At 51.9% G+C, this 23832-nt stretch overlaps 1 protein-coding gene across 6 annotated transcripts in view; it reads right to left on the bottom strand.

Annotated features, from left to right (window-relative positions):
• Window positions 1–5923: 5923 nt before the first annotated feature.
• RPS6KA1 (ribosomal protein S6 kinase A1) overlaps window positions 5924–23832 on the bottom strand; it is a 29989-nt gene continuing 12080 nt past the window's right edge. For 2 of the 6 annotated variants that reach the window (XM_056509238.1, XM_056509240.1), the window contains 21 exons: window positions 19932–19985; window positions 16034–16150; window positions 15164–15245; window positions 14798–14878; window positions 14119–14198; window positions 13442–13548; window positions 12884–12921; window positions 12636–12778; window positions 12021–12091; window positions 11726–11814; window positions 11460–11524; window positions 11046–11148; window positions 10469–10596; window positions 9913–10038; window positions 9322–9411; window positions 8742–8900; window positions 8360–8521; window positions 7981–8057; window positions 7751–7868; window positions 7225–7362; window positions 5924–6991 (listed from right to left, as the gene is read on the bottom strand). In XM_056509238.1, coding sequence (XP_056365213.1) covers window positions 6869–6991; window positions 7225–7362; window positions 7751–7868; window positions 7981–8057; window positions 8360–8521; window positions 8742–8900; window positions 9322–9411; window positions 9913–10038; window positions 10469–10596; window positions 11046–11148; window positions 11460–11524; window positions 11726–11814; window positions 12021–12091; window positions 12636–12778; window positions 12884–12921; window positions 13442–13548; window positions 14119–14198; window positions 14798–14878; window positions 15164–15245; window positions 16034–16150; window positions 19932–19985 — 2151 coding nt within the window. In that variant the 3' untranslated portion in view covers window positions 5924–6868. Of the gene's footprint in view, window positions 6992–7224; window positions 7363–7750; window positions 7869–7980; window positions 8058–8359; window positions 8522–8741; window positions 8901–9321; window positions 9412–9912; window positions 10039–10468; window positions 10597–11045; window positions 11149–11459; window positions 11525–11725; window positions 11815–12020; window positions 12092–12635; window positions 12779–12883; window positions 12922–13441; window positions 13549–14118; window positions 14199–14797; window positions 14879–15163; window positions 15246–16033; window positions 16151–18074; window positions 18354–19931; window positions 19986–21346; window positions 21481–23832 lie in introns of those variants that run through there. The other 4 variants (XM_056509241.1, XM_056509239.1, XM_056509237.1 and 1 more) reach the window with 4 other exon arrangements.

Here is a 23832-nt window from a genome sequence, read left to right as displayed (position 1 = left end):
CTCCGCGGGCCAGCTCCTTGGGAAACTCGCGTTTCTGTCGGGAGGGAAGGACGGCGGTGGAATTTGTGAGGGAGATGTGAGCGAGGAGCCGGGGAGGAGAAGTAGGTCAGACCTGCTTCCTGCGATTGGGCTGTGGGAGGGGGAGCACAGGGGTGGCAAAGATTTTGTCAGGGCTGGTTTGCTTCCAGGTTTGCTGCCCAGAGGGACACCGGGTCAGGCCCTCACATAAACTCTGTAAAAGCTGGGTTTTGGTCAGCCTCACTCGTGGTTAAACCCAAGCAGAAGGATGAGCCCTTTCTGGCCACAGCCTGGGGAAGTTTTGTCACTCTCTGACCTCAGGGCACACAGAGTCACCTCCTGGCAGAAGGCAGCACAGCAAATCATAGAATCACAGAAAGGCTGGTTTGGCTTGGAAGGAACTAAAGCTCATCTCGTTCCACCCCTGCCATGGGCAGGGACACTTTCCACTGTCCCAGGTTGCTCCAATCCCAGTCCAGCCTGGCCTTGCACACTGCCAGGGATTTCCAGCTCTCCCCTAAAAGCCCTCCTGCAGCGAGGGACTGGTCACACAAATTCCTGGAGCGCTCTGAACTCCCCTCAAGCTCTCCAATGACATCACTGCCTGGGTCCCATCCCCGTTAGGAGGTCAGCAGGCTGTCCCTGGCCAGGGTAACAAACAGGTTATTGTGCTCTGTGCTGCAAACAAGCCCCGGCCCTCCCAGCTCCAGCCCCAGCGGAGAGCAGAGGAGCTGCTGCCTGCCCGGCCTGTGCTCGGCTTTCTGCTAAAGGAGAAAGTCAGGCCAATTAAATCAGGCAGCATTGAATCTCTAATTGACATAAATGAGACAGACAGACAGCTGGGAAGACTGGGAGGAGGGGAGGGAAAGGGGAGCAGGTGCCCTGGATGAGAAAGAGATGGAAATACACCCTAATAGTACCACAGCTTTCCTTATTCTGTGTGTTTGCATTAGCCAGCAACATCATGGAAAGTGTCTTAGCCCCTGCTGTAGAGAAATTAGTGAAATAAATACAAGTTGCAACCATTGTGGAGTTGATTAGAATGTTCCTAAAAATCTCCAAACAAACCCAAAGGAAAAAAAAAAATTACCCTCAAAAAGGCATTTGAATGTGTGCAGTTAAATTAAGAAATCTGGGTTTTCCCATGCAGTTTGAACATGAGGCCTTGCAGCTGAACAATTACAAAATCATTTAAAATCATATTTGTTTAATTTTCCACATCTGAGCAGTGCTTGCCCAGGTATTTCCCCCTCTCCTTTTACCAGGGAGTGCTCTTTTGTCTTTAGCAGACCTTTCAAACGCTAATTTATACAAAAATAAGTTATTTAAATTCATACATTTCAGAAGGATGAGGCATAAAGAGGAGGAACTCACCCAGGTCCCACCCAGCACTGCAGAAGGAACCAGAATTACCAGCCCTCACTCTGTCTCGCCCAGGGTGTGCCCTAATGGAAACAAACTGTTGGACATTTTCTCCAAACACTCCTCTGCTGCTGCACAGGTGAGAAGCGAAGGTGGAGAGCATTCCTGAGTGGATGCAGGTAACAAGGAGGGGGAAATACAGATTTGTGGTGCTGGTGAATCCTCCAGTAGCAGAACAGCAGTTTGGGATATCTTACAAACCAACCCATATCTTCGTTTTAAAATAATCAAAATTTGCACATTGTGGTGTAAGAACCAGAAATGCTTTTCATTTACATTTCCAGAAACTTTTGAGATCTCTTCCCGAATATTTCAACACATTCTCCTTCCTCATTTTCCCAGCTGGGATAATTTTTTGCCAGCACAGGCAATTCTTCTCGGTATCCATGGGAATTGCCTCCATAATTAGACGTGCACCCAGTGCACAGATCAGAGCGCTCCAACCCAGCAGCTGGAACTAGGAGGCAGGTCTGATTAAATCTGCTCTGCCACGAGGAGAAAAGCCAGCTTTAATGAAACATCACAGGACTCCCTACCCTGTCTTTAAACAGGGCAGGAAAAGGGACTCCGGGATTACTTTGAGAGTGGCTGCTCGTGGTGTGCTCACAATTCACAGAACTGAAAGGCAGCTCTGAGTGATCCAGGGCCTTGAAACTGGGGATCTGCCTCATTAAAAAGGGGCTGATTGCCAGCAGCTTATTAAAGGGGCTCACAGTCTGCCTTCAGACGAGAGTGAAGGTTGGAGGGGTCAGCAGGTGCAGATGGAGGTTTTCTCCTTGATAGTTTCTCCTCAAGCCAGTGAGATCAGGGCCAGCTTGTAGAGGAACAGCTTCTCTGAGTTTCCTGCCCTGCCCAGCAGTGATTGTTTATGTGGATCCACCAAAAGACACCAAGCCAGCCAACAACTTTTTTTTTTTTTTATTAAATTCCAGAAGGGTTTGGATTAGAAGGACCTTAAAACCCACTCAGTCCTATCCCCTGCCATGGGCAGGAACACCTCCCACTCCCACTCCCTCCAGGCTGCTCCAAGCCCTGTCCAACCTGGCCTTGGACACCGCCAGGGATAGAGCAACCACATCTGCTCTGGATTTTCATGGAAAATAACTGATTTCTATTCCTGCACACCCAGTTCTGCAGGTACAGTGTGCTGTTCAGGAAAGGGAGCTGGTGAAAGAGGCAGATGGTCGGATAGAAATTATTAATCCTATACAAGTTTTTATCTTCAGTTGCTGCCTTCACTTGGTGTCACAAACCCTACGACTCCTGGGGGCTTCCCCTTTTTAGAAACAGAGCTGGGAGTTGGAGTGGAGCAGACATATTAAAATTCCAAGTGGTTTGGTGGGTGGAAAAAAAGCAACTTTTAACAAATACGCCGGGGCTGGGGGATCAAACAGGGCTCTGGTCTAGACAGAACCGCACTCCCTGCCTGCCTCAGAAGTTCATAACACACCAGCTGACAGAATTTAGCATCTCGTTTCCCTAACATGATTAAAATGCAGCTCTGTGTCCTGGGGTACTGACAGCCCCTCAGATCTCTGTGCATTCCAAGCCAGGGCTCCATCCCAGTGCTGGAGCCGCTCCCTTTGCAAGCGCGGCCCTGTGGACGAGCGGCGCTCACACATCCCAGCAATGCAGGGGCTGCTTTAGCTGGGGTTTGAACTCAGCCCTTGCTGTAATTCTATGATTTGAATACCATTTTCACAACCCTCGCAAGCAGCAGATGAATGAGAGATTGCTGGCTTTGAGTCAAAAGCTGCAGTAATTAAATGTTTATAAAACACTTTAAGCAAGCGAAGTGCTGTTATAGACAAGGAACCAACAGATCTGGCAGATTGGAGAGGGATTTTAAGGCACACCAGCAAACAGAGCCCATTCCCCCCACTACATCTCTCTTTTAGAGCTGCTAGCAGAGGGCTATGGAGGCCATCACCAGGTTCCTTTTATTATAACCATAATAAGTGAAATCAGAATCACTTTCTTTCATGTGAATATGTGTAATTCAGAAGTTTTCCCCTCTGTAAGAACTCTCCAAGCGAAGGGCCAGCTTGCTGTTCAGCTCAGGAAGGAACTACCCCGTGGGAAACAGAAATTGCTGCTACTTCTGATCTCTCACATAAAACTGGAGAGCTTCCACCTGTTACAGGTTTCTAACACCATCTGCTGTTTAAAAGGAAGATGGCATTGGAGCTTAGCAGCACCCAGAGCTTGTTTGATAAACCAGGCGCGACACCAGCAAATCTGGAACATTTCTGTAATTGCCACAATTCCTTTTTTTTTCTTATTTCAAGCCCTGAACATATTTTGACTTGATCTTCAATATGAAGTGAATTAATTCTCCTCTAGAGGAAGCAGAATCCCAGTGAGCAGCAGCTGAATGTCAGGTCCACAAGGTTTCAGTTTTACTTCCCAGTCGTGGGGCTGTGTCATTTCAGCACCAACACAGATTTCAAGCAGTATCACTCTCTCCAAAGCTTGGCCCAAAGAACCGACTTAAAAATGTTTTCATAGGAGAGAGCCATGGTCTCCCTGGGGTATGAGGAGCTCACTGCAAATCATTCTTTCTATTAAAAATAAAAATATTGACATTTTGCTGGCTCATACTGCTGTAGGACAGAATAAACACTCTAACCAAGGATTCTTCTGCTGCTTCCTAATTGAAAGAGGTACAAACTTTTGTCCCAGAAAAAACAACAGAATCCAGGAGCTCATTACACATTTAAATTGAAGGGCCCACAACTACTGCTCTTAGTTTTGGTTGCAGATATTTGTAATAGCAATTTTTTTCTAAAACAAAAATACTTTTCTCCGAAGGGGTTCTGGCCGTTCACCCTGAAACAAGCAGAGATTTAGACAAAAACCACCCCAAATATCAAAATCTAGCACCAAACAGAGGTCGCAGCTCTGGGATTCTCCTCCAGCCCAGTTCCAGCATCGCCCCACCCCTCGCATTTCTCACCCCCTCCACACATCATTTAAAGTCAGTGGCTCCTTTTGTGAGCAGTCGGCTCCTCACCCCGCACTTTCTCTGCACTTCGACAAAAGAGACCTTTTACATGTCAATTTATTTTCAGACAAGCATATCTGAAAGGGAGTTTCCCTCCGGAGTGGAATTAGTATTAATGGCAGGTGTTCAGCGGCACACAAAGGGAGGGAGGCTGAGCCGAGCCACTAAGACAGCTTGATGTTTTAATAACCAGAGGCAAGGAATGGAGTGGCAGCGGACCTGCGGCTTCCCCGGCGTGAGTGAAGGTTTTATTCAGAGCCCCCGTGTACTGCCGAAAGAAGATCTTGAAATATTTTAAATGTTTTCTTTGCCTTGAAAGAGGGATTAAATTGTTGAATATTCCATGAAAGCGCAGCATCCACCCCACATCCCGCGGAACTCACTCCAGTCCCCGAGTACTTCCAAAGCCTCCCGCAGCCTCGGGAAGCGGCCGTGACCACCACAAGGATCTGGTGGCACCCAGGAGGCCTCCAGCTGCACAATTCCCCATCCACCAATGTCTAGAGATGCTGAAAAGAGAATTACATGGACTAACTCAAAAGTGGGAACCTGGAGAGGGATTTGCATTCAAGTTTAAAAAGTTAAAACCACAGGTCAGTTGTTCAGTGAAGTTTCACTAAGAAAGAGAAAGAGAAGATGATTGCTGGGAAAGCTACTGGCCTTCAGTTTGAAACTGAATCTTGATGGGAATATTTCCCAGGCCATAAACGACATCTATTGATGTCCTGGTGAATTTGACAGAGGTCAGCAAGGGAAAGGCACAGCTACACAGTGGGAAGAAGGGAAACATCCTCTCAGCTGGGTCAGCCCCTTACAACAGAAAAATGGCTGATTTATGCCCCAAAACAGGAACACTTAACCTGTATTATACAGAAACAGGATTATGTAGAGCTATTCAATATTATTTTCGGGCTCCTTGATTTTGGATCAATATGTTCTTTGTGCACAGGTTCTTTCCAGGTAGACTCAGCAATCTGAGGCTGGATTCCAGGATTTCTGCTCCCTTGAGCTTTCTTTCAGACCTAGAGGACAAAAGCTTAAATATCCAATCCACTATTAAATACCTGAGCTAACAGAAGTAGCTTTCCTTGTAAAGATGTCCTTATGTGTGGAAGTTAAATTCACTTTTGTCCCTTTTAAAACCAAGACAAGGGTTTTTATTTCTAGCACAGTTTGTCTCCAAGTGTTTGTTTCTATAAGCACACAGAGTCCTAAGAGTTAGAAATTCCCCATTCCTGTTGGTTCTTGCCTCATTCCAGGACTGGTTCTGCTCATCTCCCACTGAGAGAAGGTAGAGAGAGGCTGCCCTAAGCAGCACTGCTGGTTTTCAAGGCCTGATCAAAAGCTTTGCAGCTTTTCCAGAAGGCAGACAAGGAGCACTGTCCCTGCACACAGGAGGAACAACCTGGGAATTACCAGGAAATGCCCAGGAAAGGCTCAGGGTCACTGGTTCTGCAGCTCACAGTCAGTAACAGGACAGCCCCTGAATGATGTTTATTGTACGAGTCAGAAAGAAACTCTGAGTTACTGGAGAACAAAGTTAAATTAAAAAATGAAGGGTAGTTTGGTTCAGAGGTTCCTACTGAGGGGAAGGATGGTCAAAGCATCAGCCCCAAATGGTCAAAGCAGCAGCCAGAGCCAGCCCAAAGCCTCGGCTTTGCCAGGAGGAAGTTCTGTCATCAGCCCCCTGTAGAGGTGACAAACTCCCCAGTGATGGGACAACAGGAGATGGGAGGCACAGGGAAGGAGTGAGGAGGAAACCTGGGAGGTGTCCTGGCCTGCTGAGCACCTGAGGGCTTGGAAAAAATGTAGTTTATTTTTTTCAGAGATCTGAGCTGCTGGCTGGGCTGGGGGAGCAGAGGAGAGAGGGAGAAACAGAGGCTGCAAAATCCACCTTACATGGAACAAACACACAGGACTTGCGGGGGGAGGGAGGTCCTTGGTGGACACGAGTGCTGTTGGCTGGAGGCTGCAGGGCTGGCTTTGGGAAATGTATCCAAAGGTTTGAGGGAGGAAAAGCCCCAAAGCCTAAACCCCAAGTGTGACACAGTCTTCCAGCTGCTGTGGAGTTGGGGAGGATCAGTTCCAATAAATGCTGTAGGGACAACAAATACCTATCCCTACACAGGGAAGGGTGAATCAGAGCTGCTTTTTAGTGCCACTTAACATCAGTTATACATTTTAGTTCTCATATACACAGAAGGATTTCTTTAAAAATCGACAATTTACACGTCAAAGAAGTTTTACAGTGAAGTTGTTTCAGCAAAGATCAGTCCACACGAGGAGGAGCCAGTCTTTCAGGAGCAGGAAGGCACTTGGCCTTTGAGAACAAGTCCCCAGGGGAGCCCTGTGCAGACCCTGCCCGTCCCCTGTCCCCCTCTTCCATAGGTGTGCAAAATCCAGGCTGTTCCTGCACCATGGGGCTCACAGGGTGGTGGAGGGGAGCTTCTTCACCCTCCTCTGTGCCAGAACAGAGGACTCGATGGGCTTCAGCTGGGGGCTTGGCTTGGAGCTGTTCAGTGCTGAGTATGTGGCAGCCATGGCACCCTGGAGAGAGGCACAGAGGAGTCACTCAGGGGCCAAAGGGGACCAGAGCAGCCACATCCACAAACAAAGCCAGAAGCATCTTCCTTATCTATTTGTGCCTCCCTCCTGCACTGACATGCTGTGAAAGAATCTCCTCTTTCTTTTCTCCCAAAACCCCCAGCTTGTCTGAACTGCCTGCCCTGGCTCACACCTCTCCAAACTTCCATTCTGCTTTCCCACTCCAGGTTTTGTACCTTTACAAGCTGAATGTCCTGGTGATTGAGCTGGCTCTGGGGTAAACTGTCCTTCTGGGTTATCCAAGGATGCTGCAGGACCTGCTTGGCTGTGAGACGCTGGTGAGGATCTACGTGGAGCATCTTTGATACCAGATCCTACAGGTAGCATTTGGAAAGTCAGACTTTAGAAGATTTCATAATTTAAATGCAAAATAACCCACCTTTGTTCGCCCCCAGATTAGGATTTAAATGCAGAGGCCAAGTTTAAAGTCCCCAGACATTAATGTCTTTTTGTATGAAATATACTTTTGGCAAGTCTGGAGGGTATAACACAGCAAACTCCACAAGGGTCAAGCACAACGTTGGTTCTCCATGCAAATATTCACAGGCAGAGCTAAAACAAAACTGCTGTGAGGAACATCTGTGGGGCAGAAGCTGCAGTGCTGGTTTTCTTCTCTCTCTTGTGTCTCCCCCACCCAGCCTGCTCTGAATTTGCCTCACAGTAACCCCAACCCCTGAGTGTAACACAAATATCAAACCCTACCTTGGCCATGTCAGAAATAGTGTCCCAATTGCCCCCACTGATTGAGAACTTGCCCCCTCCTATCCGTGTCAGGATCTCTTCTGGAGTGTCACTGGGACCATTTGCAAAGGGAGTGCAGCTGGGGAGAGAGGAGAGAGCCCAGGATTTACTGACCCAGGCAGGAGGGGAGGCACAGCTGTCCCCACAGAGCACACTGGGGACAGGGGTGACAGCCCCAGCCACTGCCTTACCCTGCCAGCATGGTGTACAGCAGGATCCCCAGGCTCCAGATGTCACAGCCCTCGTCGTAGCCTTGCCGTTTCAGGACCTGAGCACAACAAGCAAAGGGAAAAAGTGTTTGGTTCCTGTTGCTGGGCTCATTTCAGAAGAGGGCCTTGACCTGGGTGCAGTCCACATGCAAAGCTTCCAGAGCTGGACAGAACAGCAAAGTCTGGGACTAAAAGATCAGGATTCAAAATAGATTCATTATTACAAGTGGTATTTCTGTAATTGCCTCTTCCAGGGCAGGCTGGAAATGGGAACAGGGCAGATGCACTGTCCCAAGTGGAGCACAGGTTAGGGGAGGGACAAGGAGACTGCTGGAGGGTCTCAGGTCAGTCAGGTGCTCACCTCAGGTGCCACAAAGTTTGCTGTGTAGCAGGGGGTCATGAGGAGCCCGTTCTCAGCCCTGAGCTGCTTGGCAAAGCCAAAGTCACAAATCCGGATGCTCTCGGGGTTTCCTGATTTATCCACATACAGGATATTGCTGGGCTTCAGGTCCCTGTGCACCACCTGTGGAGCCAAGAGAGGGCTGTGCTCAAACCCCAGCTAGATAAAGGTCTGAAAGCTGCTTGAGGTCACTCATTCCCTTCTCTGGCCCCACATCTGCTTTGCCAAAGGGCAACACCAGCAAGAAATAATTGTTGTGATGGGCAGAGTTACTCCCTGGAGAAGAGGGAGCACAGTGTAATGTCAGGGATCTTCCCAGGAAAACAGTGGTGACCACACTCACCCCTTGGGAATGCAGATACTCCACTGTTTTACAGATCATGTGCAGCACTGAACTGGCTTCTCTCTCTGAGAAGAATTTCTGTCTGAGGATTTTATCCAGCAGCTCTCCTCCCCTCATGAGCTCAGTCACCAGGTACACGTACTTCCCATCATCGTACACCTGCCAAAAAAAACCATGGGTTCAAAATGTGCTTCCAGAGCTTCCCCTTCATATTTCCATCACCAGAGAGCAGACAGGGATCAGCAGAGGTGGCTCTGGGGGTGCTTCCCCAGTCCAGAGTAATGGAATATCCCAACCTGAAAGAGAGCCACAGGGATCCCTGATCCAGCTCCTGGCCCTGCCCAGGCACCCCAACAATCCCACCTGGCCATCCCTGGCAGCTTTGTCCAAGAGCTTCTGGAGCTCTGGCAGCCTTGGGGCTGTGCCCATTCCCTGGGCAGAGCCCAGCACTCTCTGGGGAAGAGCCTTCTCCTGACAGAGAAACTGCAACACTTGGAGCTGGGTCCTTGGGCTGGGGCTGAACTCTGCCCCTGGATCTTCCTAAACCAAAGCACAGGGAAGTCTCTCCAGCCACACTCACATCTTTCAGGGTGATGATGTTTGGGTGCTGCCCGTACCGCAGCAGGATCTCAATCTCCTCAGAGGGGTCTCGCTTGCTCTTGTCTATCACCTGCAAGAGTAGGGACACACTGTAGCCAGCACAGATGGGGAAGGGGCCAGGACAAAGCATGGGAGACCTGCAGAGCTCCTGTGCTGTATCTACTCCCTGTCCCCTCATCTCTTTAGCTCTAGAAATCTTTAAGTTGCTTCATCAGTTCTGTGTCCCCAGCCCACAGAATTTTGTCTTTTGTTAAGACCTGATGTAGCCACAGCTTTGCACAGGAAGATGAGATGCTCTCCCCCATCTGAGGGAGGAGGACACTGCTTCCCTGCTATTCCTAGGGAAGTGCAGGTAGCTGCAGAGCAGCACAGAAATTGTCCTTTTACATCCTAGATAAACCCAAAGCTCATCCTGTTCCACCCCCTGCCATGGGCAGGGACACCTTCCCCTATCCCAGGCTGCTCCAAGCGCTGTCCAGCCTGGCCTGGGACACTTGCAGGGATGGGGCAGCCACAGCTGCTCTGGCCCAAGATGTGACAGGGGAGCTGAGCTGGGAGGCAGATCGCAGACCTTGACTGCGTACTCCATGTTGGTGGCCTTGTGGATGCAGCGCCTGCAGACGGAGTAGGAGCCGACGCCGATGGCCTCCTTCAGCACGTAGCCATCGCTGAACTGGACGTTCTTGCCGTGCAGCTGCTGCCAGGGCAAAAAGGAGAGCTGAGCTGGGAGGGTTCAGGGAAGGGTTTGTGCAATGTCATGAGTTCAGCACAGAGAGCTGTCAGACTGCACATCCCACAGCTTCTCCTCCCGCGGGGAGCAGGACGAGAGCAGAACGAGGCAGATATGGGTCAGTGGGCCAACGCTGCCTGCACTGAGCACGATGCTTTGCCTTTGGCTGCACAACCCACGGGCATTACAGACCCCTGGCAGCACAGATGCACCTGGGGACAGGAAAGCCACAGCCCCACACTGCCCTCACAGCCTGTGCACGATGTGACTGTCAGTGGTGATGAAAAAAACAGGAGGCAAGAATTCCAAAGAGAACTGCTTCAGGCTCCAGGTGGTGCAGAGGTCCTGCAGCATCCCTGCACCTCCAAAGAGCTGCTCCTCTGTGCCCATTCCTTACCTGCACAACTGAATGCAGGGGTGGCTGGGCAGGTTTCATTTTGCCATCCTCCATTAACCCAGTTGCCACAAAACTGAAGCCTCGGAAGAGCTGATGGGCCCCTGCACTCGGGGGGACACCCGGGGAATCTGCAGGGGTTGAGAGACAGCTTGAGAAGGGCCTGGGGAGCAGAAGCCTCCCCCTCCCTCCCAGGATCTACAGCTCCTGTAATTTATTTGACACAGGAGCCACAGCAGCAGCACTGACCCCTAACATCCCACAGAGAATCGTGGAATTGTCCTGCTTGGAAAAGCCCTCTAAGATCAGCAAGTCCAACAATTCCCCCAGCACTGCCAATGTCCCCAAGTGCCACATTCACATGGCTTTTAAACCCCTGCAGGGATGTTGACTCCACCACTGCCCTGAGCAGCCTGTGCCAGGGACTGACAACCCTTTTGGGAGAAGAAATTTTCCTGATATCCAACCTAAACCTTCCCTGTGTAGAAATCTTATCTTGCTGGTGCTGGATAATCCCTGGTGTGAAGTCACGGAGTGAAATCTCACAGGAAACTTGGGCTTTGCCTCAAGTCATACAAACCTTTTGGTGTCCTTGACGTGAATTCTGTGTCAAAATAAAAGGTGTCATCTGGCTGGCCCACTGCAGGCTTGAAAGGGGGCTTGATTTCCCTGCGGTACAGCTTCTGCAAAACACACCAAACCCAAAAAACAGCTGCAAAAACAGCTTGGAAGTGCTCCCACAGCACCTTCTCCCAAAGGGTGCAAAGGCTGCTGAGGAATGAGGGCCAGGAAGAGATTCTGTGAAACTCTGTGTCTTAGCATGTTGCTACAGCTCAGTGAGGTGACAGGCAGCCCAGGGAATGAGACAGCTACATACAGAGAATTTTGGGTTTGGAAAGGTTACTGGAATGGATGGGGACAGGGGCTATTCCTGCTGCCAGAACTGTATCACTGGTGCTGAGTGGTGCAGAAATTTGCTCTTTCTGATACTCACATTCCAGTCGATGGTAGAGTAGAAAGGGTGGCGCTTGATCTCCTCTGCCCCATCTAGCCCAGACCCTGCAAGAGACACCACAGGTCCTGTGGTGCTGAAGCCCCAACAGAGCAAAGGGGACAGCCAGGGAGGCAGCAGAGCCAGGTGTCACAGAGAACCCGGCTGGGATCACCCAGGGGCCCTGACCCAGCACGCTGCAGACCCGGAGGGGGTGAGAGGCCCCCATACAGCATCAGGGACATTCAGAAACCAAAAAAGGCTCTTACCTAATCTGTTGGCTGGATTCCTTTTGAAAAGGGCTCGCAGGAGGCTCTGAGCCTCAGTGCTCAGGAACTGTGGCATGCCCAGTTTCGCTCTGGGGAGGAAGTTATGCAATCAGCTGCAGGTTTGAAGAAGTCAACCCACAAGGCGACTGCAGCACCTCCACCCCCGAAAGACACCATCATCTCTCTGGCATTTACACTGCACCCTCTGAACTGATGGCTGATATGGCACCACTTGCCAAATAACGCCACAAAATTGCAAGAGCCCCCAGCTGCAACAGGAGAGAGAAACTCTTACTTGAGGATGAGGGTCATGGTCTCCTTACGGTCCTTCCCCTGGAAGGGCAGTGACCCTGTGAGCATTTCAAACTGGGAGGGAAAGAGAAGGGGTGGTCATGTCTGAGCAAGGCTCGGGCTTCCCAGGTCCCACTGCTCTTCCTGCTTGTGAGGGGTCCCAAGTCTGGCTGTGACAGGCACAGAGTGTTCCCAGCCTGGCTCTCAGGGTTTGCACGGGAACGTGTCCAGGAGCGCCTGCTCCTGCTGGAGCCCTGGGATCCAGCAGCTGCCAGATGGGGGCACCAGATCTGCAGCGACAGCCATGGCCGGTGCTGGGGTGGGCACGGACACCACACACTCCAACGGAGAGACACCCCACAGAGAGCCCACAGAGACCCCCATGCACCCCACAGAGACCCCCACACACCCCACAGCCCCCTCACACCCCAGCATACACAGGCACAGCAGCCTCGAGGGACCAGTGCTCCTTTGGAGGCCTGGACAACCCCTTAGGGAGCTCTTTGGGGGGTGTGGGGAGCCCTTGCCAAGGGTCAGTAGATCTGGAGGACACACAGAGCTGTGTCTGGTGTTCCAGAGCAGGTCCAGCTGCCATTCCCAGTCCTGGAGGGGTACCCACCATGAGGACCCCATAGGACCACCAGTCAGCGCTGTGAGAGTGGCCCTGCCGATTGACCACCTCTGGGGCCATGTACTCCACAGTCCCACAGAAGGAATAGGCTTTCTCCTCGTAGTCTATGGCCTCCTTACTCAAGCCAAAATCTGCACAAGAGAAAGCTGTCAGCACAGCCACTGCTCCAAACATTTCAAGCAGCTCTGTATTTCAGGAACCAGCCTTGCTGGAGCCCAAGGCTCTGAAGCCCTTACCTGTGAGTTTGATGTGCCCCTCTTCATCCAAGAGGATGCTACAGCAGGAATGGAAAAACAAATTGTTACTGTCTGTGGTAAGGGCTGGTGAGAGCAAGCACAGCAAGGGATGGTCTAAGCGTCCTTTTGTTTCTAGAGTCCAAAGGAAACGTTACCTGTCCCTTCTCCCAGTGCACCACCAAGACAGGAGTGGGACCAGGAGCAGCTCCCTCCTCTCCACACCCTCAGCTTCAAAGTCACCCCATGGCCACAGAGGTTATCCCCCTCTGACCCCCACATACCCCAAGCAAGGATAACCAAGCTGGAGTGTGGTCTGCAGAGCCCAGCCTGGCCCCTTCTCCCTCTGAAGGCTCCCAGCTGCCTAAAGCTGGAGCCTGCAGCCCTGTGCTCACACAGATCGTGGCTGCAAACACTGCTCTGAGGAGCAGCAGCCTTGGACTGGCACCACCCCCTCCTGCCTGTCCAGCCCCGGGGCATCCTCCAGCCCCTCTGGAAGGCAGGAGCTGTTCCCTGAGCAGGATGCAGGGCTAGGATGCTGCCTCAGCTGGCCACACGTACTTCTCTGGCTTGAGGTCCCTGTAGATGATCCCCAGGCTGTGCAAGTGGTCGAGTCCCAGTGCCAGCTCTGCCAGGTAGAACTTCACATCCTCCTCAGTGAACATGACCTGCAGGCAGGGGGAGGAAGCAGGGAAAGCTGGGTTACAATGCCAGCAGCTCCCCTGCACCCAGGTAACACCTTCCACATCCATGTTGTTCCCTCCTGTGCTTTCTAAGTTTTCCAAACTTCACCCACTGTTCATGCTTTGGATCAGAATGGACCTTAATGGCTCCATGGCAGGGACACCTCCCACTGTCCCTCATTGCTCCAAACCCCATCCAACCTGGCTTGGACACTGCCAGGGTTCCAGGGGCAGCCACAGCTTCTCTGGGCACCCTGTGCCAGGGCCTCACCCCCCTCACAGGGAGGAATTTCCTCCTTAGTTCTAATCCAAACTGACTTCTTTTAGTCCATGTTCTTTAGGAGATGCTCAGCTGGGACCTGCCACCTGTGCTGCTGCTTTTCTGCTGGAGCACAGGGCTCCCACAGCAGCCTCTCCTGGTGCCAGCTCTGGACCAGCAGGAGGCTGGAGGCTGTTTTCACTCTCTCAAGGACTGCATGGGTCAGTCACTTCCCCAGGCCATAGGCAGAGATGAGCTGTGCCTCACAGCCCACCGAGATGCCAGAGCATACCCACCTCTTTAGAAAGCCGAGTGAAAAGGTCACCTCCTCTGAGGAAATCCAAGATGAGGTACAGCTTCCCCTCGGTCTGGAATGCTGAAACACAAGCCAGAGCAGGAATCAGAGCCCTGCACTGAGGGAAGGCTCCATGGTGTTGGATTAATCACTTAAATCCCAGTGGCTCCAGCTGGGCACATGCCCTGCGTGGTTCTGGGTTAAATGCAGGTAGGGCTGATGGGGTAAAGGAGATGGCCTGTCCCTGCTGCTGAAATGGGAGCGCCCCACAGCACTCTGGCACTGCAGAAAATCCTCATTTTATGGGGGTCTGGTTCCCTTTCTGCCAGTGATACCCTCCTGAAAGGGCTGTTTTCCCAGGAGAGACACTGGTTGCCTTACAGGGAACAAAGCTGTCCTTGCCTTCCCCAGAGTCAGAGCATTAACCCTGCCAAACTCCAGCTTGGCTAGTTAGCTCTGCTTTCTCAGTTTCTCATGGTTTAATGTTTTAATCCCAGGGATTTGATGTTTAAACCTCCTCTCCTGGTCCATGCTTGGTACCCCATTCCTCAGCTGCAGCAGGCACTGGGACCACAGATCCTTCCAGGAAAGGATTTGTGATCAGGGGATTGTGTTTAAAGGCAGCAAGAGCCTGCTGGAGCTGCAGCCCCTCTCCCAGCACCCCAATGAGCTCCACTCACCATAGTGGAGTTTCACCACAAAGGGATGGTTGACATCAGCCAGGATGTCCCTTTCTATCTTTGTCCTCAGTCGATCCCGCACTGTGGGAAGAGAGGAGCAGCTCAGACACAGGAAAAGGCCCTGGGCAGTGGCCAGTGCCCAGCCCCTTCCCAGCCTTAAGCACCCAGCTGCTTGAGCCAGGTGTTTTCCCATCTCCATCATGATGCTCTTAAACAGATGAAAGAAAAGAAGGATGTTTTGCTGGGATAAAGATGCTTCTCCTTCACCCAGCCCACCCCAGGGCCAGCAGTGACTGCTGTGACATTTCCCCAGAGCTCTGTAAGTCACAGAGGATCAGAGCACAGCAGGAGGAGCCTCCTTCCTACCTTTCAGCGTCGCCTTCTTGAGCACTTTCATGGCATAGAGGTGGTTGCTGTCTGGGGGTGTTATTTTTCTCACCAAGAAAACCTGAGGCAGAAGAACACCACATTCACCAAGTACTAAACACTGCCAGCAGGAGCTGGATGCTTCCCAAAGAAATTAGCAAACCCCAGAGTGTTCCTAAGAAGCCCAAGCTTTCCCAGGGGGTTTCCAGGGAAGTTCTGTGTGTGGACTCCTCTCACCCCCCAGTTTCATGCTGCACTTTCCTCCTTTCCAGCCTCCCACAGCTCCTGGGAGCTGTGACTGGAGGCACTGATGTTCACTGTACCACAGGTTTGTCAGTCACATCAACTCCTGGTTATTCAAATCCTGCATCTCTGGATTTTTATCTCCTTTCCTTCCCTGATGTCTCATTCTACCTGGTTTTAGGCAGCATCAAAAGGACACCACCTGCAAGTGGTGGGCTGGCAGTGCTACTGGTTGGACTGGATGGTCCCAGAGGTCTTTCCAACTTTTCTCTGATTCTGCAAAGTCACTGCTGCATTTGCCCAGGCAGCAGCACACAGTCCTGCCCAAGCCCCCACTGTCAGCTGCTGATTGACTGACACCAAGCTGACTGAATGTGTCAGCAGATGGTCTGTAAGAGACCTGGATTATTGGAATAGATAAGAGCTACTTCCTTCCTCCTTCACAGAAGGGAAACTGGACCGTAAACAGGGGCCAAACCCAGCCTGGGGCACACAGCAGCAGTTCTGAGAAGGGAGGAACATGCCCAGGAACATTCCTGGGAGTCAGGAAAGTGGTTTTATTTGGGATGGTTCCTTTCATCACCAGAACATTTCCCTGGCATGGCACATAGGAAGAAGTGATCTCACCTTGCCAAAAGAGCCCTGTCCCAGCACCTTCAGGAGTTCAAACTGGGAGGGATCAGCCTTCTCAGAGCCCTCCTTCACATGGTGGGTGATGTTGATTTCCTGCACGACACCTTCCCCCTGAAACAGAGGGCACAGGGTTGGCAGGGATCCCTGAGCAGCCTTTGGGATTATGGAACAAGGACTGCAGCTCCAGACTCACAGGAGCCACATCTGAGAGAACCAAAAAGGCTGGTGCTTGTCACAGGTATCAGCATCTGCAATCAATGGCAGGGCAGGACCAGGTAAACACAGAGCCCTCCCTGCCAACCACAGGAGCTGCTTTGAACTGCATTTCAGAAGAGTGCTTGAGAAGCACCTTCCTTTTTGAGGCATTGGTAGCAAAAACAGGAGTGTTTATGCCACTAAAAATCCCACAACACAAAAAATACGGCACTGTTGTCAAAACAGGGCCAGGGCTGGCAAAAATCAGACATGTTGGAGCCCATCTGCTCAGCAATCTGAGCAACTCTGCAACATAAGTCTTAGTGCATCTTCAGCACATACAGATGATGCTTTAACAGACTCCAGCCTTCAAGAAGATTGAGGGGAAGCCAAGGTCTCTGGCACATGTTTTGTTTAAAACACATTATTTTACTTAAAAAAAAATAAAGAAGAAAAAATAGATTTAATCAGCATAAATAGAATAAACTCACCAAGGGAGCTGGGCCAGCACAGCCACAGACCCTGAGGTGATGCTGAAACACCCTGTATTCCCAGCAAAGCCTTTGGACCCAAAAGACAGCAATTATGTTCAAAAATGCATTAAACTCTGCTGGCCCTGGCCCTGGGGAAGCTGTGGCCAGCAGAGGCTATGGAAAGCTGGAACTATAACTTATTTTTTTCCCCTTGCAGAGTTGGGGGAAAAAACTTAACTTTGTTTTCTAGACCTATTCAGTTACTTGGTCTGGAACCACCTCATCAAAGCAGCTTTTAAGGCCAGGCAGAGCCAGGTGCCAGGCCTGCCTGTCGTGCTGCCCAGCCACTGCCACCCTCCAGTGCCCAGGGATGTGGGTGTCCTGGATCCCCTCCCCTCCTCTCTCTCAGGCCAGGTTTCCTCAGTTTGGGAAGTGGCTTTGTTCCCATGCTGGGAGCTCTGCTCTCTCCTGTGCTCTCAGACACTCAGGGCAGGGGCTCAGGAGCTTCCGGGTGTTGTCCTGCCTTTCCCTGGGCTTGCCTGGGTGATCACAGGCAAGAAAGATCCCATAATCCCTTAAACAACACATTTTCGTGTTGCAGATGATCTCCTGCTCAAAGCAGCCACTTTGCACTTGTGGCTCAGTCCCTGCAGGCAGCTGCTGTGAGGAACAGCTTCCCATCTCCAGCCAAGTTCAGCTCCTCCTGCCAGCTCAGCTCTCCGGGGAGAGAGCCCAAAACTAGACCTATTAGGAAGAAATTCTTCCCTGTGAGGGTGACAAGGCCCTGGAAAAGGTGCCCAGAAAAGCTGTGACTGCCCATGGACCCCTGGCAGTGCCTAAGGCCAGGCTGGATGGGACTTGGAACAGTCTGGGACAGTGGGAGGTGTCCCTGCTATGGCAAGGGTGACACTGGAGTGGCTTTAGGGTCCCCTCCAGCCCAGCCCAGCCCATCCTGTGATCTTCCTACCACAGGAACACTTTGAGAAGCCATTTGGTATCTTGATGACACAAGGGAGGATTTCCTCTTGTGGACTTATCCACTAACTTGGAATTCAACACCCAGGATTCTTGTGACCAGCTCCTACAGCCTGGCTGGCAGCACACGCAAATCTCCAGCACAAAAGCACCTGTGTGCCCCTGAGATCACCACAGTGAGTGCCACCACAGTGTGTGCCACCGAGTGCCACCACGACAAACTATCCCAGAAGGCAGAGAAAGAAAAGCAAACCAGAGTGCCTTGAACATCCATGGGAAACATCAGGCAGTGGCAGGAAGGGAAGCAGAGGGAGGTGGCAGTGGAGGGGGCACAGAGGGGCCACAGAGGTGGTAGGAGGAGGGAGTGGCACAGAGGTGGCAGCGGTACTGACCGGGCTGGCGAGCTGGCTGGGGGCCGGCAGCTGAAGGCTGCAGGGCTTGGCTCGGTGCTTCCTCTGCAGCCAGAGCGTCAGGAACGCCCACACACGAGGGACTTTGGGGTCCCTCTCCATTGTCCCATCCCGATCAACATCCTCCGGCCCCGGGAGCTGCGGGCCCGGCCCGGGGCTGGGGGCTCCGGAGCAGCAGAAGCAGCAGCAGGAGCAGGAGCTGCAGCACCAGGAACAGCTGCAGGAGCTGCAGGAGCTGCAGGTGGCTGCACCGGCGGCGGATGCGCAATGGGGACGGGATTTGGTCACACGCAGGGAGTTCATGCTCCCTCCCCAGCTACGGCACTTGTGGTTGGGGCTTTTTTTTTTTTTTTTTTTTTTTTTTTTTTTTTTTTTTTTTTTTTTTTTTTCAGGTTTGCTTTAAAAAAAAACCTAAACAATCTCACAGCTCCTCACTGGCGTTTGGGTTTCCTGGCTCTGACAAGACACCGACAGAAAACACACATGGTCTCCTGAAAGTGATTTCCATCTAATGCTGCCTGAAGTTCACATCAGGCTGGGAGCTTTGGGGTATTTCCATAATAGGGGAAATAGTGAGAAGCCACTTTCCTCTCTAAAACAGAAGAGAAAGACTCACAAGAACCCAGCCAGAAGTGTGAGGACACCTTGGAGAGCTGCAGATCTCTGCTCTCCCCCTGACACAGGGATGAGGGTACGCCCAGGATGGGATTCCCTCGGGAATGTTTGGATTTGCATTCAGTCCTTCGCTTGCCTTATGTTGCACAAGAGTCGTTGCTGTGGAGTCCGGAGTTATTTATCTGAAAGCCACTTTGAAGGTCCATGTGAGGTGTTTTTAAGGGCATTTCTTGTTTCTGAACCCACCATGGCTCAGATTATTGGCAGGACAGAGCAGAAGAATTTAGAGGGCTTGTTTTGCCTCCTTCCCCCTCCAGACCTGTTCCCCTATGACCTTTCCGTCAAGGACAGACAGATGTTTCCTGCAGCAGGACCCCAGAGGGTGCAGGTAGGAAAGAAACCCCCTGAAATGAGACAGCCACACAAAAGGAAACAGCTCCATGTCTGCGCTGATTTTTCAACCTCTCCCGAGAGTGCAGAGATGGAACCAGAGACACAAATTATGACTGTCCTGCCCCTACCATGTGCTCTTTGAGAACTGATAATGAAAGAAACAAATGACTGAACATCAGGGAGGCAGCTGGGCCCAGCCCCATCTCGGTTCCGCTGGGCTCCGAGGGCTGGGGCAGGGGCCAGAGCAAGGAAAAACACCTGCAGGACAGCAGGAGCCAGGCTCACAGCAACACCTCCTGCCTGGTGACAGAGACACCCTGGGCACCCTGGGCTGCCCAGATAAGCACCCACTTACTCCACTGCAGCTCCTTGTTCTCAGCGCGGGGAGCAGCGAACGCCCTGTGCGTGGGCCTGGCAGGAGCTGATAAATCTCCTTCTGACCCAGACAAGTTTTCATGTTGTGTTACCAGCGTGGGAGAGGAGCCTCAGAAAGGCAAGAAAATCTCCCCTGCACATCCACGCAACCAAAAGTGCCCATCCTGCCTCACTGAGAAGATCAGAAAGCCACAGGAGACACAGATGACAGCACGGAAAGGGGGTTGGTGTGGGGAGGAAGGAGGAGGAGGAGGATGAAATCAAGTCCAGGATGTCACGTGAGCAATGAGCAATAGCTGCTCTCTGCAGCAGCAGTCCCACAGAGCTGAGAGGGGCTGGCAGGAAAGGGTTTGGTTTTCAGAGAGGTCCCTGCAAGTTCTGCTCACACCCTCGCTGTGGGACAGATGCAAATGAAATGGATGAGTCTCTTCCAGGTGCCCACTGCAGCTCTCCTACCTTGTCTGCCGAGTCCACGAGGTCCTTCTCTATCCAACTGATGTCAGATTTTGCCTGTGGGACAATAAACAAACGTCAGCACAGAGGGGCTGTGATTCTATGCTAAAGTTTTCCCAAAGGATTCGTTCAGCAAGACCAGGTGAGCTGTTCACAGCCACTCCATTGCTCCTCAGGACGTGATTCTGAGCCTTGTGGTGGCTCCAGGAGAGCAGTTGGTGCCAGCCACCAGTAAATAAATTTATATTGATTTGATAAACTCAGGGTGACCTGAAGGTCGGACAGGAGCTACAGAAAGGGAGAAGGAAAAGCAAGCCCTGAGAGAAGGGAGGAGCTGTGTGAGAACAGTGAGATTAGAGCTAAGAATTAACTGATTTTCAGCTCCAGAAGGACCAAATCAGATCAGAGGGGCCCCTGCAGTCACTTCTTCCCCTTCTGCACTGCTGTGCCCTTGCAGGGGGAGCAGCCAGAGAGGGTGACTGTCCCACTGCTCCAGGTGACAAACCTGCCAAAGCCACAGCTGAACCCCTTCCACAGCTGAGCGAAAAGTGATCACAGGACCCTCAGCAGCCCCTGCCCCAGGGATCCCTCCCACTCCCCGGGCAAGCAGCTCCATCCTGGCTCCTTCAGAGCAGGCCCAGCCCCTGCCCGGCTGGAGTGGGAGGGTTGGATTCCCACAAACTCAGATCTCTGCAGGTCCAGCACTCCCAGCTCCTGGGGGCTCCCAGCTCCAGCTGTCACCCACAGCCTCCAGAGAGGCATTCCCACAGATTCCTGCGCTGCTGGGAAATGAGATTGGCTTCTCCTGGAAAAGAAGAGCCCGCGAGGTCGCTCCAGTCAGAGGAGGAGACAAATTCTGAACCTCCCTGTGCCGCCTTGGCAGGGCACAGATGGCTGAGTCACCCCAGAGCAGGGGCTGGGGACACACGAACAGGGGGCTTTCCCAAGCTCAAAATACAAGTCCTGTTTTCTACTTTCCCCTTTTTTTGAGGGAGGATTTTACAAGGCAGAAGCCAAGAGACAGGTTTGTTTTTGCTCGCATTTTGTCACTTTGCCGGTTGAGACCGTCACATCTAAATGCATGAAAAAAAAAAAAAAAACCCACCCTGCAAAGCTCGAAACAGATTCTGCTCTTGGCATTTCCCTTCCTATTCATCAACAACTAACCAGAAGCTGTTTTAATTTCTGTTGCTTCAACACATGCTCTGGTCCCAAAACATTCCCAAAATCTGGCAGCACCTAGGAAAGACACTTCTTAGAAAGCAGTCATACCCTCCAAAACGCCCTTTCCAAAGGAGTGCTCAATTAAACCTGGATAAGGTCTGGCTCTGTAGGACCAGGAATTCCCTGATTCCCTGTGTCCTGCAGAAGACAGAGCCCAGCACTGCAGGCAGAGCAGGTATTTATCACACACTTGCCTCCTGGATCCTTGGCTTGCTGCGGAAGAGCTGCCTCAGCATCTCCAAAGCTTTGGGCTTTATCCTCCCATCCTTCCCCAGCTGGTTCTGAGCTCGGAGCCTGAGCAGCACCGAAGCAGCTCGGTGTCACCAGAGCCCTGCTGGTGTCACTGGATGTGTTCTGGGAGTTGTACTGAAAGGAAGCGGCGGTTTCGATGGGGAAATGCCTTTGTGTGGCCATGGCTGCACAATGCAGCAGCACAGCGAGAACACTGCCTGGCTTTACGGGTGCTTAGGCATGGAAAGAGCCATCAGCAAATCTCAGTGGGCTTTTCAGGAGGACCAGTTCAGTTCCAGTGTCACACACACATGAAAACAGGCACAGAAAGAGCAATTTTAGGCACTGCACAAGGCAGCAATGAGCAACTGAGAGCCTCAGTAGTTTTCTTCCTCAAAATTTCTCTGTCTCTGCTCTGAGCAGCACAGATGTTGATCCAGCAGGGATGTTCTCCCTGTAGGATCAGGGGCAGCCACAGCTGCTCTGGGCACCCTGTGCCAGGGTCTGCCCACCCTCACAGGGAAGAATTTCTTCTTATATCTGATCTAATTCTCTCCTATTTTAGCTTAAAAACATTCCCCCTTCACCTGTCACTGTGTGCTGCATGCAAGAGGTGACACTGGCTGTGGGGTGGTGGCTCATGCTGGCATTGAAGTGTGAGCTCTGTGAATTCTGTGTGAATCTGCTGCCAGTGGCACCTCAGCCCCAGGGAAGACAATCCCCAAATCCAGCACTGACAGACCCAAAGGGGTCCCAGTGCACAGATGAAAGGTCCTGTGATCCAGTTCTGTGGAGGAGCAACCTGCACCCATTGCCAGCATCAGCTCCATAAATCAGGACACTGGCTGGCCCCACAGATTTTAGTCAGAATATCCAGGGTCTGCCTTTGCTGCTGGCACAGCCACAGGCTCCCCAAGGGGGTGTCCTGGCAGAGGTTTCAGCTGCTGCCCAGGAAGGACTGGATGAAGACAACCTCAGACCCCTCCTTCCCTAAATGTCAGCCTTGGGAAGGAATATGGGAGCTTCACACTCCTGAACTTTTTGCATGAAGTTATTTTATGTGACCAGGTGCAACAACTTCCCTATGGAGCAGCAGGTCCTGCTCTGGAGGGAGCCTGGAATCAGAGGGAGCACGAGGTCCTGCAGCTCTGCAGAGGAAGCCTGGCTGAAGTTTGTGGAAAGCAAAGGCTGCTCTGTCTGGAACTGTTTTCTCAAGTGGTTCTCAAAAAGGGGAACAAACAAAAGCAAAGAAACTTCTCCAGTCACTGCCTGCCCTCCTGCAAAGGCCTTTTTTGGGCAGGGCTGGCCCTTGGCCTCATTTGCAACAAAAGAATTGGCCAGAACCTTGTACTTCTGACTGTACTTGTGTGGTGGATCCTCTTTAGTGCTCCTGGGAGCCCCCAGCCTAAAAACTTCTGTGGGACACTGAGCAGAGACACAGCCCATGGGAAGGGAAGGATTCAGCTTGGGGTGCCTTGGGGCCACAGAGTCTCTGAAGAGAAGAGGGAGATTCTTGGAGTAATCCAAGAGGATCTGCTGGGACAGAGAGGCTTCCTTGGCCCTTTAACTCCACTGAACAAGGGTACTGCTGACAGACAAAAACCTTGGGGACACGGGGCTCAGGAGGAAGGGACACCACGGGGTGGCTCTGAAGGAGGAAGTCCTGCACAAAGTCACTGCTATGAACAAACACAGCCCAGGAACATCAGGGAGTTCAGAACTGGAACTTCCCAAGGAGGGGATGAGGATGGGGGCAGATTCCTGGCAGGAGTTTTGCAGGAAGGGATCACTGAGAGGGAGCACATTCCACCCCACACCATCTCCAAGGACTGTTACTGGTCTCCTGAAAAACAAAACCAACCAAAAAATGGGAAAGGGAGGAAAAACCCAGAGGACACAGCCAGGCCTCTGCCCAGTGAGGGTAATGTGGTGTCCAGAAATCCTCAAATTGACAAAGCCCTTGTGCCCAAACTCTTACACAGCCCAGGCAGCTGAAGAAGAGTCCAGCTCCATCCTGGCACGGAAAACATCAGGAGCCTCCCCACACAAAGCTTCAACAAAAGCCTCACTCCTGGAAACGCTCTGCCACCTCCTGGGGGCAGTTCCTCCCCACTCACAGAGGCAACCAAAGTGTGTCAAATTACCCTGGTGACTCCTGGGAGGGACTCTGGTGCTCCTGCAGTGATCCTGGCTCCCCACAACGGGGTTACAGGCAAACCCCCAAAGAGGGAACAGTGCTGTGGGACGGGCAGTGTCACACAGACACCCCTCGAGCACATTCCAGCAGGTGGCACTCGGAGCATCTGCAACGTCCAAAATGTGCCTCTCATCTGAAACGGGGTGGGGGGAGCCCAAAGCCCATCTCAGAAACACCAACATCACAAACACCCATCTGGCAAGATTCAGCACCCCTGAAACAGGGGGATCTTGGAAATGATGAAGGGATGAG

Source organism: Oenanthe melanoleuca, chromosome 23 (genome assembly GCF_029582105.1).
Source record: "Oenanthe melanoleuca isolate GR-GAL-2019-014 chromosome 23, OMel1.0, whole genome shotgun sequence".
NCBI lineage: Eukaryota > Metazoa > Chordata > Aves > Passeriformes > Muscicapidae > Oenanthe > Oenanthe melanoleuca.
The sequence above is the reverse complement of the archived record's forward strand: the minus strand, read 5'-3'. Positions and strand labels throughout refer to the sequence as shown.